Source organism: Hakea prostrata, chromosome 1 (assembly GCF_041222555.1).
Source record: "Hakea prostrata isolate BN-2017 chromosome 1, UWA_Hpros_2, whole genome shotgun sequence".
Taxonomy (NCBI): domain Eukaryota; kingdom Viridiplantae; phylum Streptophyta; class Magnoliopsida; order Proteales; family Proteaceae; genus Hakea; species Hakea prostrata.
This window is the reverse complement of record NC_142600.1, coordinates 7,527,795-7,545,324: the sequence shown is the minus strand read 5'-3', so window position 1 is coordinate 7,545,324 and position 17,530 is coordinate 7,527,795. Positions and strand designations below refer to the sequence as shown.

General features: G+C 38.0%; 3 protein-coding genes and 1 pseudogene across 4 annotated transcripts; 1 reads left to right on the top strand and 3 right to left on the bottom strand.

Annotated features, from left to right (window-relative positions):
* Positions 1 to 4,079: 4,079 nt before the first annotated feature.
* LOC149027104 (uncharacterized) lies at positions 4,080 to 4,749 on the top strand. The gene is made up of 2 exons (XM_089165364.1): positions 4,080 to 4,427; positions 4,528 to 4,749. The coding sequence occupies exons 1-2, from the start codon at positions 4,080 to 4,082 to the stop codon at positions 4,747 to 4,749; spliced, it is 570 nt and encodes a 189-aa protein (XP_089021490.1).
* Positions 4,750 to 5,444: 695 nt separating this feature from the next.
* LOC149027103 (embryo-specific protein ATS3A-like) lies at positions 5,445 to 6,321 on the bottom strand (annotated as a pseudogene). Its single transcript, XR_016174025.1, has 2 exons — positions 6,173 to 6,321; positions 5,445 to 6,095 (listed from the first exon to the last, which is right to left on the bottom strand). The product of XR_016174025.1 is annotated as an embryo-specific protein ATS3A-like (transcript).
* Positions 6,322 to 6,899: 578 nt separating this feature from the next.
* Positions 6,900 to 9,170, bottom strand: LOC149027102 (uncharacterized). The gene is made up of 3 exons (XM_089164722.1): positions 8,166 to 9,170; positions 7,448 to 7,990; positions 6,900 to 7,337 (listed from the first exon to the last, which is right to left on the bottom strand). The coding sequence occupies exons 1-3, from the start codon at positions 9,168 to 9,170 to the stop codon at positions 7,236 to 7,238; spliced, it is 1,650 nt and encodes a 549-aa protein (XP_089020848.1). The 3' UTR covers positions 6,900 to 7,235.
* A 1,545-nt stretch (positions 9,171 to 10,715) lies between these two features.
* Positions 10,716 to 15,463, bottom strand: LOC149027101 (glutathione S-transferase L3-like). The gene is made up of 10 exons (XM_089159227.1): positions 15,169 to 15,463; positions 14,890 to 14,961; positions 14,622 to 14,682; positions 14,067 to 14,153; positions 13,611 to 13,709; positions 13,408 to 13,510; positions 13,208 to 13,284; positions 11,795 to 11,902; positions 11,114 to 11,195; positions 10,716 to 11,017 (listed from the first exon to the last, which is right to left on the bottom strand). The coding sequence occupies exons 1-10, from the start codon at positions 15,177 to 15,179 to the stop codon at positions 11,010 to 11,012; spliced, it is 708 nt and encodes a 235-aa protein (XP_089015353.1). The 5' UTR covers positions 15,180 to 15,463; the 3' UTR covers positions 10,716 to 11,009.
* Positions 15,464 to 17,530: the final 2,067 nt, after the last annotated feature.

Here is a 17,530-nt window from a genome sequence, read left to right as displayed (position 1 = left end):
CCCCGACGGAGGAGCACCCCGTATGCTTTTTTGCCACGAACATAGGAGTCTGGATCGTCTCTCCGGACGTCTGTGCTTGCTCAATGGCTATTGACCACGAATTACAAGGGGGCTATAGGACTAGGGTCATGGGATTTTTATTTATTTATTTTTATTTGTGGGTCCTACATAATTTGTGATTGGACCGTGTGATGAGAACGGAAAAATGTGTACTGACCTAAGTTTCTCCTAAGGATCTTGCCAGAATTGTGTGGAATGATTGATGCCTCGGGAAGGTTGTATTTTAGATATATATATATATATATATATATATATATATATATATATATATATATATATATATATATATATATAAAAGAAAAAAGAAAAAGAGAGATTGAGGAAGAAGAAGAAAAGCAACATTAGCATTTGATTCCCTAAAAAAAATCAAACGACTTTTCCCTTAATACTTTAGCGCCAAATAATATGAATCAATTCAAGTCAATAGAAATAAATCTACTAGGTTAGGAAGATAGAGGGATAACTAGCATAATTAGAAGTATTAAGGGAGAACAAAAGGTCAAATTTTGGTTTTGAACGAATCTAATGCAAAAATTTAATAAGGAGAGTTGCAAATATAGTCCAACTTTAGGGGAATAGTAAGATTTTTAACATGTATAAATTTAAACAACTCTCTACTTAAGCCTAAATAATTAACATACATTTCTCATATATGAATATACAATACTTGCTCAGGAACCCTACGGCCCTAGTAGGCAAGGAACGAAATCTCGTTGGGTTCACCAATGCCGTAGCAACAAGCCAGTTGCAGCCTTGTCGATTTTTAGTAGTCTTCGATTTCTTTCTCTTTCTCTCATTCTCTCGTTCTTCTTCTTCTTCTCCTTCAACGATCCGGCGATGTCGCCACTACTACTACCTTTGTTTCTTTCTCTGTCTCTCTTTTTTTCGCCGCTGCTACTACCTCCTTCCAGCTCACCGGGGAGATTTTCATCGTGAAATCTGCAGAGCTCACCAGGTCTGAGTTCCTGCAAAGAGAACAGAGTGTTCTGTCTTTGATCAACTCTCCTCGCATTGTTAGTTACCTTGCTTGCGATCTAACTCATGAGAATGGTCGGAAGGTTTACAATCTCTTCATGGAATATATATCCGGTGGAACTCTTGCCGATGCTATTCGAAACCAAGGTGGTTGTCTCTAGGAGTCTAAAATCCGGTCTCACACCTGAGAAATTTTGCAGGGTTTATTTTCTGTTTCTTCCTCTTCCAGCAGCGGCAGTGCTAACCGTCGCTGCTAATGCTTCTCTTTCTTAAAGAATTTGTTTCGATTAGGTTTTTGTTTCGCTGGTCAGCGAAACTACCAATTTTCGGCGAAATAATGTTCCTTGCTGGTAGGGTACCTTTCTTCAGTAAAAGCCCTAGTAAGGCTCTATTAAGGCATTTTTGGTCTTGAAAAACAATAAAAACGACAAGTTTTGTCTCAACTAAATAGAATTATATATCAATCAACAAGTTTTCTCTCAACTAAATAGAATTATATACCAATCATTATCTTAACTTTGATAAAACATGAAAAAGAAAGAAGAAAATAAAAAAGTCCCTCCGTCTTGTACCTTTATTGGCCTTAGTAAAGTTCTACTAAATAGTGTCTTTAGGTGTTAAAAAGTAATAAATAAAAAGCTTTATTTCAATTAAATACAGAATCTATATCCTCTTCATCTAGACAAGTTGTCCACTCATCATCTCTCACTCATAGTGGGTTTCACATAAGCCTACTAGTGGTACAAGAACAGACTATATGTGAAGGTGGAAGGATGAGAGGATAGATAGTTGTATGGAGAGGATCTGCACTTTCCTCCTCTGTCTAGTATTGACAAGAATTCTCTCTACCCATAGAGCCCATACTCATGTAAATGTGGATGCATAGAAAAATTACTTCTGTGTTACCCAAGCACAAGCATGTCGTGGTGTATGGTGGAAATTTATCCACTCCGTTTCTTTATCAGAAATAGACCATCAATTTCTTCATAAATATTTAACATATGTCCTAACATGGCATCAAATGGTTAAAATTCATTTATAAATCACATCAAACACTTATGATTTAATTTTTTTTTTTTCAAATGATGTAACTTATAAATAGACTTTAAACGATGTGATATTGTAGCACATTGTACACGTCTATAAAGAAATGAATAGTCAATTTTATTGTCAGAAATGTGTTGTGTATTGCTGTTAGGGGTGGTGAGGAATGAGGATAAAATTCTCTAGTAACACCCACCCACTCTGATTCCTCAAAATAATTTCACTTTGAAGGTACAATTGAAAACTGAGGAGCTGAAAAGTGACTAGACAGTTAAGGGTGGCAGGCAATGGGAGCTTGGTTCCATGGGCTGCTATGCTCTTGGTGCTGCCGTACTTAGATAGGGTTCGTATCGTAGCCTTTCCTGCTTGTTTCAGCCTATTTTGTGTCCCCTACTAGAATGGCTGGCTGAAACCTCTCTGCTTCTCTGTCCCAAGAAAAACTCTCTTCTCTGAGTTTCTTGGGTTTCACGCCGTTAGGTCACAAGATTCACAACCAATTTCCTTCGTTTCCATTTGATCTTACGAATAAAGTTCCTGCTTAAACTCATCCATTGTCAAAAAACCACACACACACACGTAGCTGAGATTCTTTTTTATTTTCATCTTCCTGATATTTCATACAAGAAAAGTCAAAGATTGAAAGTCTGCAAGAGAAGATTTCATTTGCAAGATAATTACTTCATCATGTTCATTGAAGTGTGTTCATTGAAAACTCAGTTACTTCAGTACGTAAAGTTGTTAATGAAGGGAATGACACAACACATGATAGATCAATGGCTTTAGGTTAGGCTTTTGAAGCCTACTCTATGATTCGATTCTTCAGTTTTCACTATTCAGCTTCCCAAGGGAAGAAAAGAAAAAAAGTTATTAATGGTTGTCCAAAATGTTAGGTTTGATGGGTAGGGTTTCGGCTTTGAGGGTTTCATCATGCATTCATATCTCCTCCACTTCTGACTTCTGAGAGTACATGTATGGTCTGCTGCTGTTTGACTTCATATCCCCTAACTCTATAGGATATCTATGACGCTTGTTGGAGAATTGATGTGTCTTGTAAATTGTCATATATGAGGAAATAGACCACTCATGCCGATCTCTCTTGTAGGATACTTATATGGGTTATTCTTTTTGTAACCCAATTTCTTTTTAATATCACATATGGATTATTCTTTTTGTAACCCAATATCTTTGTAATATCACATATATGGATGTGAAAAAGTTGCTCAAGCTTCCTCTATATGACTGTTTTTTAGGAATTTGAATCATGCATCTTTTTCACCGCACAATTAAGAGGGGGATTTATTCTTGAATTTTCACCAGAAAAATTAGAAGTGGATTGATCTCTCTACTACCTCTCCTTTTAATATACAGTGAAGAAGTGTAAGAAAAGCCCAAAACTCTACACATAAGGATAGAGAACCTGACTATGACTAAGTTATATATAGGTTGTTTCCTTTGGTAAACTCCAAGGTAGTTCCCTTAGGTTGTATATGAGAGAGCAAATGAACTTCTCCAAAATAAGATTTCTGGAATAATATATAGACCTATGCCTCTAACATCTAAGCTTCATTCTTTTTGAGAAAAGGGTGGGAAGTTCGTGGGTTTTTGTTAGGTAAATAATAAGGTGATGATGGTGGAATCATTTATTGAAGGCTTCAAGCATCTTCCTAGCTAGAACATGTAATGAATGCCACTTTCAGAGAAACATCAGCATGACAAGCAGCAGGAATAGTACTATTACCTACATACGCTTTTAACATCTCTTTTAGCTGGTCTTTCTCTAGTCCATCTCTTTTGTCTCTCTTTCGTTCCTTCTCTCTATCATGAATTGTCTACTCTTGTCTATTTATACCTCCCTTTTCCAGCTCACATGCACTGTGTTTTTCATTTCACACCCTCAAAAGTCCATACTCCAAAGAAAAGATTGAGATAGATCCAGAGTGCAACGAAAAGAAAAGAGTAACTTCCAAGTAATTACAGAAGAAGAGAAGAAAGAGACCGAGATGCCACCAGGAGCTTCAACAAGATGGTGTCCCACACCAGAGCAGCTTATGGTACTGGAGGAGCTGTACAGAGGAGGGATTAGAACTCCCAATGCAACCCAGATACAACAGATAGCCTCTCATCTCTCTCTCTACGGGAAGATTGAAGGCAAGAATGTCTTCTACTGGTTCCAGAACCACAAAGCCAGGGACCGTCAGAAGCTTCGTAGGAAACTACTTAGACAACAACAACAGCAGCAGCTACAGCAACAGCAACAACTTCATCAGATTGAATCTCATTCTTCTTCTTCAACTACTGCTGTTCTTCAACAGCTTCCACTTTACAACCAAACCCAATTTCTTCCTCAGGTGGTAACTGGTATTGTTTTATTTCCTAGTCAATTTAATTTTATCCATGGATTTGTCTGTGTGTTTAGTTACTGATCATGAATGTATTATGATTGACTAGGGGAAGAAGTCATCAAACCAAGTGATGCTGGGATCTTATGGGTTAGAGTCGGAAATGCCACACACTATGAGCACCAGCCATGATTGGATCTTGAGAATGATGAACTCTAGTCCATGCAGCAACGAGCCTCCCAAGACTCTCCAACTCTTTCCCATTACAAACAATGCCATCAAAGATGAGTGCAGCCATTTCTCCTGCTCCAACTCCACCACCACCGAGTAAACCCTAGATAGCTTCTCAACGCACTGCATGAAGCTAGCTATCACTGCACGGACCTTATCAGTAATGTCATGTATGATGTAATGTCAGTGGGGCATCATGTAATATTAACCAGAAATTAAGAAAGAGGCAGGAAAGATCTTAATGGTTTCTTTAATTTTGTTTGGTTGCATGAGAGCTGTAGAAATCAAAGGTCAAAACCAGCTTTTTGGTTGGGTCTGGATGAATATTAATGCTTAAATCTAAATCATCATGTGTAGAGTAGAAGGTAAAGTAAAGCAAAACTCGGGACTGGGAGCTGTAGCTGTGCCTGTGTAGTGATGTACAGTCAGCCGAAGCAGGCTATGATCGATGTTTCTGCTGGAATGACAAATCGAATAGGCGTGTTGAAAGTTCCTAAGCCAGGTATAAATATAGAAAGCTCGCTCGCCAATAAGAGCCCGACAGAATGGCCTTCTTTTTGGCCCTTCCCTGATCAATCTCCTCTGCTCTCCTTTCAGTCACTATTAAGCTGTTAACCAAGGAAGATACCATCTCCTATTCAAATACATCTTGAACGAGGAAACAAAACAGACCATCCTCGCTCATAACTAGAGCATCCGCATCGGCTACAAGATTAGCCTATTTAGAAGAATAAGACAAATTAGATATCGAAAAAAATATATTATTATTATTATTTTTTCATTATTATATTATTACATAATCACCAGTACATTCACAAGGTAGCAAACAACCTTTATTAAGCATCTTTCTAAGTAATTTACCAAAAAAACGAGTAGGGCAACTCCAAGGCAGTGTACGCTGCATGTGCAGACAGAATAGGTATTGATATCGTTTTTGTATGAAAACAAAGTTATGGAGGAGGCAGCGTTGGTATTGTTTTGGTAGGGGTTGAGAAAACCCTTCTCTTGAATTTCACACCAAAGGGAGTCACCTTCCTGTCACACGTGTCAAAACCATGCCACACGTTCCGTGGAAGGTATCTTCGAAAGTAGTAGTAGTTTGAGGAGAGATGAGGTGAACCCAGAACATGGACCTGGGCCAGACCCGGTCTCCAATCATCGCTTCCCCTCAGTTTCAGATAGACATAGCAAATCGGTGACTCCACGCATAAATCGCTCACCTGAAACTGGTCTACGTGGCAAGCCTGGAACGGTTTCCTTGGAACATCTTCTTCCATGACCGTTGGTTCCAACTGGGTCCACGCTCCTCACATGCTTAGAGTTGAGCCGGCGCACGATAATGTCGTTAGACTTGGTATCACCGAATCGTAGGCTCACAAGGTTCGTCGTATCGGCTTCTCCGGTACATGTCGTCTCTATTGTCACCGTGTAGTTGCAGAAGTTCTCCTGCGAAGGCAAATTTGCAGAGAAAAATTAGGGCACGGAAAGTAGAGATTTCCAAGTAGTGAGAGAACACTACTAACCTTGTTTAATGGCGGAACTGGAAGGTCTTCCTTGGCAATGGCAGTGGCGATTCTTGGCGAGATCACTTCAGAAACAACAAAAACGGAAAGCGCGAGGAAGACGATAGATCGCCTGCCTTTCTTCTTCATCATCTTCGCGCTGATCAGGTCCGATCTGAGGTTTCCTTGTCAGTTTAGTTGCAATCTTATATATTTGTCCAATGGTTCGTTGCTTCGCAGGCTCTAAAGCAAAGAATAGATTTCAGTAAACTTTACATTATCTTCCATAATTTTGATTCTTTGCTAACTTTTCTCTTTGATTTTAAAAATTAACTCAGACCCAATCAATCAGTTTAAGATGCCAAAGTGAGAGAAAGAGAGAGAGAGATATAGATTTTCCGTATATAAACTCTACATGTACGATTTGCTTGTCTTGATTAAGCCAAAGTATCCTTTGTTATAACATAACGAATCAATTCAAAGCAAGATGTGTTTCTTCTTGTTGCGGATCAACCAAAGATGGAGCTTTTTTTTTTTTTTTCCAGATATAGTCTTCCTTTACGCCTTCCCTAAATTAACCCAGAATCATGATCGAACTGGGAAGTGGCGCTCCCAATTCTAATTGGCTGGAGAATGGCCAGGATGGGGCAGAAACATGAATCATCTAGATAGATGATGTGAATCAGACTTTGAATATCATTCCATAATCCTAAGTCAATGGTATTGAATTTAGAATTGGTACGGTCGATCAACAAAACTAGTCAAATTAGATACAGATTCTGAAAACCCTGTTTATATCAATGTTCTTTAATGCACTCTTACAATGTTCTTGATAAGTCACGTTTCAATTTAACTCCTGTGTTTAAACTTCAATCAAGAAAAAGAGAACAGTACAATTTGGGCGAAGTATTTGAAGACATAATACAAGTCCTTGAATCCTCTGTAAAATTTCTTCCTGCCATTCAGATGTGGAGAGTGGCGAGAGAGGAGAGTTAAGACTGGGTTGGAGTCTAGCATATGAGCTTGTTGAATTTCCTCTACATTACAAGATGTCCCATTTTAACTTAAATCAGTTGAGATACTATTATAACCCACTAGTCTCCCCTTCTTGACAACTGCCCACAACTAGGAACATGGTTGCTTTCTTGCTTGATTCCACAACTCTACAACAATCCCTCCTGGGTGACTGCAAAAAAGAAGGAAAAGAAAAACTCAGACTCTTGTTAGTAAATATCAATCATACATAGACACAAGTTCCTTAATACGTAGCTTGCTTTAACATCAAAAGAAACTTGCCTTTTGCCATCGTGGATGGTCTGTTTTCTTAATGACAACAATGGCGTCAATTGCCTCAGGTGAATCCATTTTCCACCTGCAATAAGGCTGTGGACTTCTATGGCGTAAGTAGATCCCCACTGTCTGCTTCTTAACACGATCATATCTAATAGTTTTCATGTAGAAGATAAAAGGCTTTTGGCATGGATGCTTAAATACAGGCCTAGTGTTGAAGGCGTATGCAGTGTAATCAGCTCTTTTGTACCAGTTAAGGAATGTTCTGGTGGGCATTTCCAGCTCTCTGGGTGAGATAATACCCCTTACGACCTGAACAACATAACCCCATGAAACAGAGATCGACCAGTCTCTATTCTTGTCATAGCAGATGGATTGTTGCATTATGCTGGCGGAGTCGAGTTTGATTGCATCGAAAAGGTGTTGAATTGCTGTGGCTCTGTTCATGCCTGGAAATATAGGATCCACCACGTCTAGGTGATGCAATGATACTAATGGAGCTACTGGGTGTGCAGCTAATAAACCCAGGAGGTCTCCATACACATCATACTGCAAATCCAAACATGTCAAAAGAGGAGTTAATTAATTCTATTCTAGATCAGAAAACAGGGGTTTCTAGTTTGACGCATTAATCTGGATGATCAGGCTCTGAGAAGATCTGATACAGAATGCAGAGATGTTTAAAAAGGCATGGAAATGATTAATTGATAATAATTTTGTTCACCTGATGGAAGCCAGCTTCTTTGGTGAGGGGCACACCCAGCTCCGCCATGCAAGCCTGTATACGGTCATCACTGCCATACAAGCCAGGATACCTTTGAATGCAGCGATCCTGCATCTTCTCAAGAGCTTTCGCCAAGGGATAACTAATGGCGAAACCTCCACCACCGTAAGCCATGGAGTAGGAGAAGAAGATGTTCTGGATATGGCTCTCGGAGGAGCTCCCAACATAATAGAACTGGCGGTGATCGTACTTGGAGAGCACCCTCACCACATTTTCCACTACGAACACCGTATCATCGTCACCCATCACCAACCACCTCACATCCTTCATTCCTAACCTTGTCATCTCTGAAACAACCCTTGATATTCTTAGTGCAGAGCGGCTCCCTTGCCGGTTCGTGTAGGGGAAGCCGGAAGTGTTGCCGGAGATTCGGATCTCCGGCAGCCCTTCATTTTGGCGGGTCTTGACAGGTTTGTCCATCCACACCACACCTCTCGTTACTCTAGGCCTCCACCATTTTTTGATGTATTGCTTCCTCTGCTCCCACAGATTAGACGATGCCGCAATGCCGAACGCGATATGTTTGAGTTCCGTGTCAAATTGACGTGAGGATTGCAACACGGTAACACTCTGTTTTTCCTCTGTTTCTCCTCTTTGTCTAATCACGGATTTTGATGCGGAGGTGGAGCTTGAACTGGAATTGCGGAGGAATTGACGAGAAGAAGAAAGATGTTCTTCGGTGGAGAGGGCGGAATTAGCAGAAACGCAATTTGGGTCATTGCTTAAGAGTTTATTAGAAGAGTAGAGAATGTAGAGTATGGAAACGATGAGGAGGAAGGAGGTGAGGAGGCTTCTGAAGCTGCCGGGGCCGAAACACCAGAATGTGCGTTGTTGATTCAGGGAATGCATTTGTTTTGGTTCCCAACCTGCTAAGCTTTTGTTATACTCGTGATTCTCAGATTTTACGCCGTGCTGGTGGTGGCTGTGGCTGCTTGCTCCACCCATCTTATGTTCGATTCGATATGCTTTCAACAACTAGCGAAGTTTCAGGGGAAAAAACAACCGAAGAAAGAAGAGATCAAGAGGGTTCAATGGGGAATCGTTCATGGTGATCATCAGATTGAATAGAGAAAGAGATAGGGTCGATGACTATATCTTCTTTGCGAGGCTTCGGATCTGAAGGAAGCTCGAATGAGCTCAGTTTGGGATAATGGGGGTTTGAAGTTTATGTTGCAACCAATGGACGTCCCAAGCAGTTGCATATCTTTGGGGATGACGAGTTTGAAGTTTGTTTTGCAACCATCGAAATCCAAGCCGTGCATTTCTCCTTCGCTTGCCTCCTTGTCCTGGGAGTTCAAACAAACAGGGAGGATTCTTCGCGTTCACGATAATCCCATTTTATTTTTATCCTTCCTCTTCGGTTTGTTCTTTTCAGTTGGTTGGTTCAATTCAGTAACACTGATCTTCGGTTGACTCGGCCAGACCGAGTTAGTTCAACAAGAGGAGAAGTTACTGTTTCGATTTATTTCTGCTTTTTCCTTTATGAATGACTTTCATTAGTTTGATGTTGATCGAGTTTTGGTTTACTGTATAAACCAGCACGATAAAAAATCATGAAATTTTTAATTCTCTCACAGAACCCGGCCCAACTAAATTGGTTTTCCTGACTATTCATTTTTAAACCAGGTTCAACCAAAAAAACAGAAGAGCAAATGATAGGCGATTCTTAAAACGGCACTAGTGAAAAATGTGGTCTAAAGAACAGCATTTGCGGAAAACGTGAGCATTGTTTTGTCGTCCCATGGAGGAACAATAAACTTGATTAAATGATCCCTACTGGTAAATCTCTCAAGGCATCTCCTATCATTTGCTCACTACTTATAAAACACTTTTATCTTATTTTCGTATGCCATGCTCATGTACAACAACTAGAATTTTTGTATTGTGTAACAAACTGAGAATTAATATACGACAACATTATGAACTCCCAATTTTCATAGAATGGTCTCTCAACAATAAAAACATGTGAACAGTTTTATACAAAAAATTGTTGAAATTTGTTGAGAAATTTGTACGAACACTTTGAAAGATTGTTGTAATCACAACACTTTGTCATTAACTAAAACATACCAGAAGTACTTTCTTTAAGATATTTAGACACCCCGATTTGTACAATACAGGTATCAATTGTGTCTTCACCCTAAGATCAGTCAACCCATACCTTTAATGTTGCACCCCAAAAATGTAATTAGATTATGTTCACTGCTTAACAAAATAACAACAAGGAGAGAGAGAAAGATGAGGGGAATATTCATGGTCAAAAATGAAGTCGAAAATAAATTTATATAGAGCCCAAAAGGTGTGGGTGAAAAGGTAAGGTTACCTCTATTTGTGAGGGTACCTATTCAACTCAATTCCCTATAAGAAATTACCTATCCATTTGACCTCCCTAAAGTAAAGTACCTCTCTAATGGCATATCCACGTTTTCACCTAGTAGTGGACTTTCCGGATCAGGGCCCATGACAAAATGGGCCTTCCGGATCAAGGCCTATGACCCACGACCCATGTCTCAAGTCCCAAATCATATAGAATTATTAATATAAAATAATAAACATAAAATTTTAAACATATTTACAACAAGAACTCATCTCCCAAAATAAAACACTTTTATCAAGTCATGACAAGCCCAAGTTGCAGATGCAGTTTTGGCAAATATATTAGTGTTCTTCAAACAATATACTTTATAATTATACTACTCCCAAGGCAGAGATAACATTTTATTTATGTACTCCCAAATAGTAGAGAAGATCCTGTAGAGAGTAAGGAACACATTAATTTATCGCTCATTGACCTGCACAAGAATCGAAGTGGTTACAAACCCATCGATGGAACAACCAAGGAAAAATACAATCAAATCTGGAGATTAAAGCAAGCAGTAGCTGCCTACCAAGAAACTTCTTTTTCAGGCGTGCAACCAGCATCTGTGGATCAAGTTTGGTTTGCTTGTAAGCCTCGATCTTATTAATTTCCTACAGAACATAGTTTAGCATATATAAGAATCTGCAATATCTTCGGAAAACAAAAAGAACAAAGGAAAAATAGAGCATTATTTTCCTTTAACTTACAGGCTGGTATATTTCTCGCTTTTCCAAACGAGTATTCATTATAATTTTTCACGTGAGAGGGTGACAAGGCGATTATGACTGTTAAGAAACATATAGAATTGCACCTAAAGTTCACACAAATTCAATCATTTAACTTCATGGATCCCCATGGCTCTCTACTACTCTTGAACCTTTGGAGTAAAGAATTTTTTGCAAACTCCGTTTGATTTGAGAGTTAATGTGTGAGCAGGGGATCCTGAACTACCCACAAATTTTCAGCACCTTCCAATGGCACCATGAGCCAAAATTAGGTGCCTGTCCAGAAATACTTTCTAGGCAGGCCTGTCAAGGAAAAAGTGACTTTCTTTTTAATTCATTCTAGGTTCAATATACATAGACTGCAACAATATATATATATATATATCAGCCATTCCTGGTTTAACCAAAAATAGTGCAGGTCATGGTTTAAAGGAGTCTTCATGAATAAAATATGAATAATATTTAGTACAAGCCTCTTAATGTACCTGAATCCAAGCTGCAAGCTTTGGCCTGCCAGCGGTGAGGTCATAATTCTTCAATTCTGATAGCAATGGTTGAAATCTTTCAATAAATGGAGCATAGGCTATGTCCACCTGCAATTCATTTATTTCACCAGCATATCAGTTTTAACACTTATAAATGAAATATCACCAAATCTGAAATGGAAATTGTATCCTCACTTTGCTAAAGCTCCAAAGGCTTATATATGGCCTTGAAGATGCAATTGGCCTACTTCTAGATAGTCAAGAGAAACATGCCAATTGGTGTGGGCAAACAAACTTCATTGAGAACAACATATCTCAGTTTTCTTTTAGGGAAAAATTTGATTAACAACCAAACAAGTGTTGAATGGGTTGTAACCTAATTATCCTAACCCTATACTGTAGAGTTAAGAATAATATAGCCCCAAAAGAAACCATAAAATTCAAGAAAAAATGTATAAGAAAAAGTAGAAGATTAGGGTTCTAACCAAACCAAAACTACAAAATCTGATCATGATAGGATTAAGTCAAGTTCATAAGTATATGAAACACAGTTGCAGGTTTCATAAGATTCCAATAGCTTGCTTGTGAGTTATGCTGAAGTAAAAATATGCTGTAATTTTTCATGAATTCTAATGGTTAGAACAGGAACTGATAGTGGAATGAAATTAGAAAGTATATGTTTTAAGGGGTTTCAATAGATGAAACAATATCTTGGGCTCCCAAGACCTTCTAGCATCATTCACACAACGGCAGGGGCTGTGACACTGTTCATGTAGATAATAATGTGAACTGTGTTTTGGCTCCTTTCTTTTCATGTTTTGTTCTACATCAGCCTAAGTGATTCCAATCAGGTGGAACATTGGATGGGAGAAAGATAAAGTGACATCAATTGCAGATACAAGTCCACAAAATCATCAATATAAATAACATGACAATACATTTAAGTTTTAATTTTGGGGGCATCTTGAGGTAACGGACGTCGTGATTCGAGTAGCTGGAACCTTCTCTTGGTTACCTCTCACCTTATTCACAATAATTCTTCAGTCCCCTTCACTCTCCATAACCCTAATAAGCTTTCTCTTAGCTATGGTCAATATCATCATTCATTTAAGCTGTTCATCAGTGCTGCTATTATCCCTTTTCCCAGTATAGAAAGAATCCATATTGCAGGCACAAAGATTGTGGAGGGTTCATTTCTTGAGTCAAGTTACAAAATCCTTTCCACACCTTAAGAAGTGCAAACTAAAACAATCTTTTCATTTAATCTTCTTGTCAGTGTAGAGTTAAAAAGTTCTAATTTTGATGAGACACAATAAAATCAATTGTATTCAACTTAAAATAGAATAAACTACAACTAATATGGAGAAAAAGAAAATCATCCAGTAAATGAGATTCACAAGGGAGCAGAGTTACCTCACTGAACTGGCCAAGGAAGAAAGGCCCATCGTCAAATTTGGAAAGAGCTGTTTCCACATAATCAAAAACAGCACCTGGTTCATGTTGATGCAGGTTAACTCATAATTATATCAACTATATCACTGTGTATCCCCAAATCACATACATGTTTTTAGTTTAGATATAATCACCAAAAGTTTCAAGTTGTTGGAACTTACCAACATCAGCATTAGGGTTTGCTTTAATTGAACCATACACAGTTCCAACAAAGGTGTCTGAATAGGATAGCAACTCTTCTGCAAACTTCTTTTTTGCAGCATCCTACAATTTCAGAGTACTGCAATATCAAAACTTTGTAACTATGTAAAAGACTTCCTTTTTCTTTTTAATTAACACTGCAGCTAAACAGTTCATATCTTACATCAGGGAGAAGAGCAGGTCCTTCAAAGTGGCTGTCAATGTATTTAACCAAATCAAGACTTTCTCCTCTGATTTCATTATCGTGCTCCAGCGAAGGAACCTATCGAACAAGAAAAATCTAATGCATTGATATGAAAGACTAAGATAAATTCAGAAATGGGTCTTCTTCTGTTCTTTCTGGAAAGAATGAGACTGAAATTATGCATGGAAGAAAAAAGACTTTCAAACAATCCCCCCCCCCCCCCAAACATTGTAATGTCAGAGATCACTTGTGAGGTAGTTCCAGCTTGTTATTTCTGATATATTTTGTCCTCCCAAGCAGGCCTTAATTTGCCTTTTGTTCTGTTAATCATGCCAAAGCATTACCCTAACTTTTCAGGTAGATATCAGATCCTCTTCTCTCACAACCTTACCAAAATTATTAACAGAATCATGATCAATACATGATAAATGTCACCTTGTTTGAGGGATAGACTTTCTCCTTGTACCAGGTAGGTCTATTATCCAGATCAAGTGGAACCAATTTTATCTTGTCCTGCAAACCCTGCTCTCCAAAAGAAGGAAGTAAAAAAATTAGTTTGGTATCCATTATGACACCTAAATACACTAGAGCAATAAATTGGTGGGCACCATGCAAAAGCAACTATTTTACATGAGATGTGAGTAGCCGATTCTGAAGGCATACAGAGGCCTGGACACTCTCCCTTAACATCTACCTTTTAAAGATGAATTATACTCAATACAAAAGCAACAACCCAACATGGGATTTGAGTGATCTAATGTGGAGGTACATAAGGGTTTGGACACCCTCTACATAGTTGATAATTTTCACAAAAGAATTATACCAAATTATACTCAAGTCTCGACAAAGTGTATAAAATCCATGATGTATTAAAGTTGTGGCAACAATAATTCGCAGGGAATAGCACATTGTGAAGACATATCAAGAGTTGAATACTTCCTTAGTGGCTACATTTTGAAGATCAGTTCCGTAAAGCAAAAGAACATCTACCTTATAGTTGCGAGCAATCCAAACACGTTGGGCATATGGACATACATAAGCTGTGTACAACCTTCAGTACAGCACAGAAGAAGGGATTGATGGTCAGGTATAAGTCTCTAAGCAATAAAGATTCAGGGGGAAAAAGAAAAAACTAACAAACAAGAGAAGAGTTGGATCCATTAGAAGGGTAAGCACAACTTCGAAACAAATTTTTTTTTTTAAAAAAAAAGGGGGAGGAACGAATAAACTTCATTTACTGAATCAAATAGAACCTCACCTTGTTGTTCCATCGAAAAGAGTTGGGAGCACTGCAGTAGAATCCAAAGTAGGGGGCAAAACTTCTTGTGCACTTCAGGTCAAAAAAAAGGAAGAGGGATCACCCATTAGCCGCCCAATCCCATAGAACAAAAATATATATATCATAGAAGATGCACGAAAGAAATTCCCAAATTCCCAAAGAAAGTAAACTGATCGGGAAAGCAGCAAAACGGGTACCACCAATGACAACCCACATAGCCACAATAAGAAAAACAGAAATGAAATTTGGAGATCTTACGTTGCCGCCATTGATGTTAATTCAGAGCTATGGTTTTCTTCTTGGGTATAGTGAAAAAAGAGTAGAGCCTTCGGTCAGGAACTCAGAAAAATGGATATCGGAGTCGAGACGACGAGTCCACGCGTAAGGTAGAAAGAGCTGTAAAGAAAGGAATCGAGATTGAAGAGTGACACACTAACTGAAAGTCTATAACTCCTTATGGGTTTCAATTTTCAGTTTCAGGAATCGTGATTACAGCAGTGACGATCTTTTGTTTTTGGTGAACACAGCAGTGACGATCCGATCATCTCATTAAGATGATGGTATAAACCTCGGCACGAGACTCACCATGGAGGCATGGACATGGACACGATCGGCCCAGTCTGGCCCGGCCCAATTTGGTTTTAACTTTTAATGCACGTCATTGTTCCGGAAATTAGACCAGTATGGACCGGTTTTTAAAAAAAAATGATTGATTATTAGGTTTTCGAATATGAATTGTTATGAGCTATCATTCTTACTAAACCTACGTTCGGTTTACTTTTCCAAATTAATTTAATATATTATTGATGATAATATGATTAATTATTGCAATGAACCTGGCTGAGATAAAGGAATATCAATGCTTAATATGAACACACTATATATTTTGTTAGTATACTTAGGTATATCATAAATTAAAACGTATAATATAAGTAACTATTATTTAACAATTTAATTGTAATATATACAAATTCCATATGTTTATTTTCTCCAATCATCAGGGTTAAATAATATTACGAATGGGAAAGAATAAATATATAATTTTGTTTGTTATATAAAGTATAAACCAAGTTTCCAAGTATGGCTTCTTAATTCCATTTTGATGAGTTGGGTTTAAGCAAATAAGCCTCTAAGTTCATGGGCTTTTCCTAGGACTGGCCCATCAATTTTAATGCGTGCTGGCAACCCCCAAACGGCCCATGTGTACTAGGTTATGGGCTTTTACTAGGCCTCTATGGTTATGTACTATTCCAAGATAATAGGATCTTTGAATGTTATTGGTAGGGGTGTAAGTTTGGCTCTAACCCGCCTTAAGCCTGCCTTGAGCCCGAATAGGACTTAGACTCAAGACTTTGACCCTAAGGGCGGGTTAGGGTTAAGGGCAAGCCTGGGATTACTCTTTGGGCCTGCCAGCCTATCTTGACCCATCCTTGATTTTTTGCCCTGACATTGGCCCTTAATTTTGTTCCTAATGCTTGATCTCAATGAATTAAGAACAGAAACAAGGATATGGCCAATCAGGGCTAGGGCCAAATATAGGGTCAATTAAGGCGAGAATGGCTTGGCTTGGCCTTGAAGGGCTTAAAGTCAGAGACAATAATCCTTAGCCCTAAATTACGATCAGGACGCGAATGGACTTAGATTAAAATATATAGGGCTAAGCTTGGAATTGTAAAAGCATGGCCCTATTGCCGCCCTAGTTATTGGTTGGTTGAAATTGCTTCAGTCATGCGCCTTTATGGTCAAGTGACATTTTGGACCGTTGGATCCAAAATCTCGACCAATATCTCGATCCTACGGCCGAGAGGTATTGCTTAATCGTTATGCACATTTGAATATTTAATGCGCGGACTAAAGTAAAATTGATTGGTTTGTTAAGTGATGTGGCATGCATCACCTACTAATTTGTTTTTACTTTTATTTTTTAAGATTTGAGATTCCTCCCTTTATGTGCAGCTGGACTATATTCTCATGATAGTTTTTATAAATAATATATATTTATTTTTTTTTCTCTTATTTTAGCCAACCTATTTGTTTGGACACCTGGCACATTCGTGGCCTTACAAAATGAAAACTCCTTCAATCAAAAGTGCTTATGTAAGAGAAAAATCTAACCATATAAAACAAATAACAAAAATAGAATAAAACATAACTAAAAATAGTATATTCCTTGCGTCACCTAAATTTAGGAAGTATTGCTTAATGAATACTTTTCACGAGGAACGACAAATGTTAATTTGATCATATGATTTATCAAAAAAATAAAAATAAAATTGATCATATGGATGTCTAGAGAAATAAATTAGTAACCCATGAGTTTGATCAAATAAACGTTTGAATCAAAGCTATTAGATGCATGAAAAGAAAAGTAACTAAGCTAGCTTTATCACAAATTAACTATAACACTAAAGTTTAATCGTATACCTACTTATTGTTTATTTATTTATTCATCATTTGAATCTTCCCAAGAAAAAACTTATCTAATAATCAAATTAGGGGAACCATAGTTGTAGCTACAGATCAAGACATTAAAAGAAATTCTCATCAACAATAATCGAGGTAAAATTGCATAGGAAAATTATTACTTCAAATTTTATTTGTGCAAAAGCCTTCAATATTG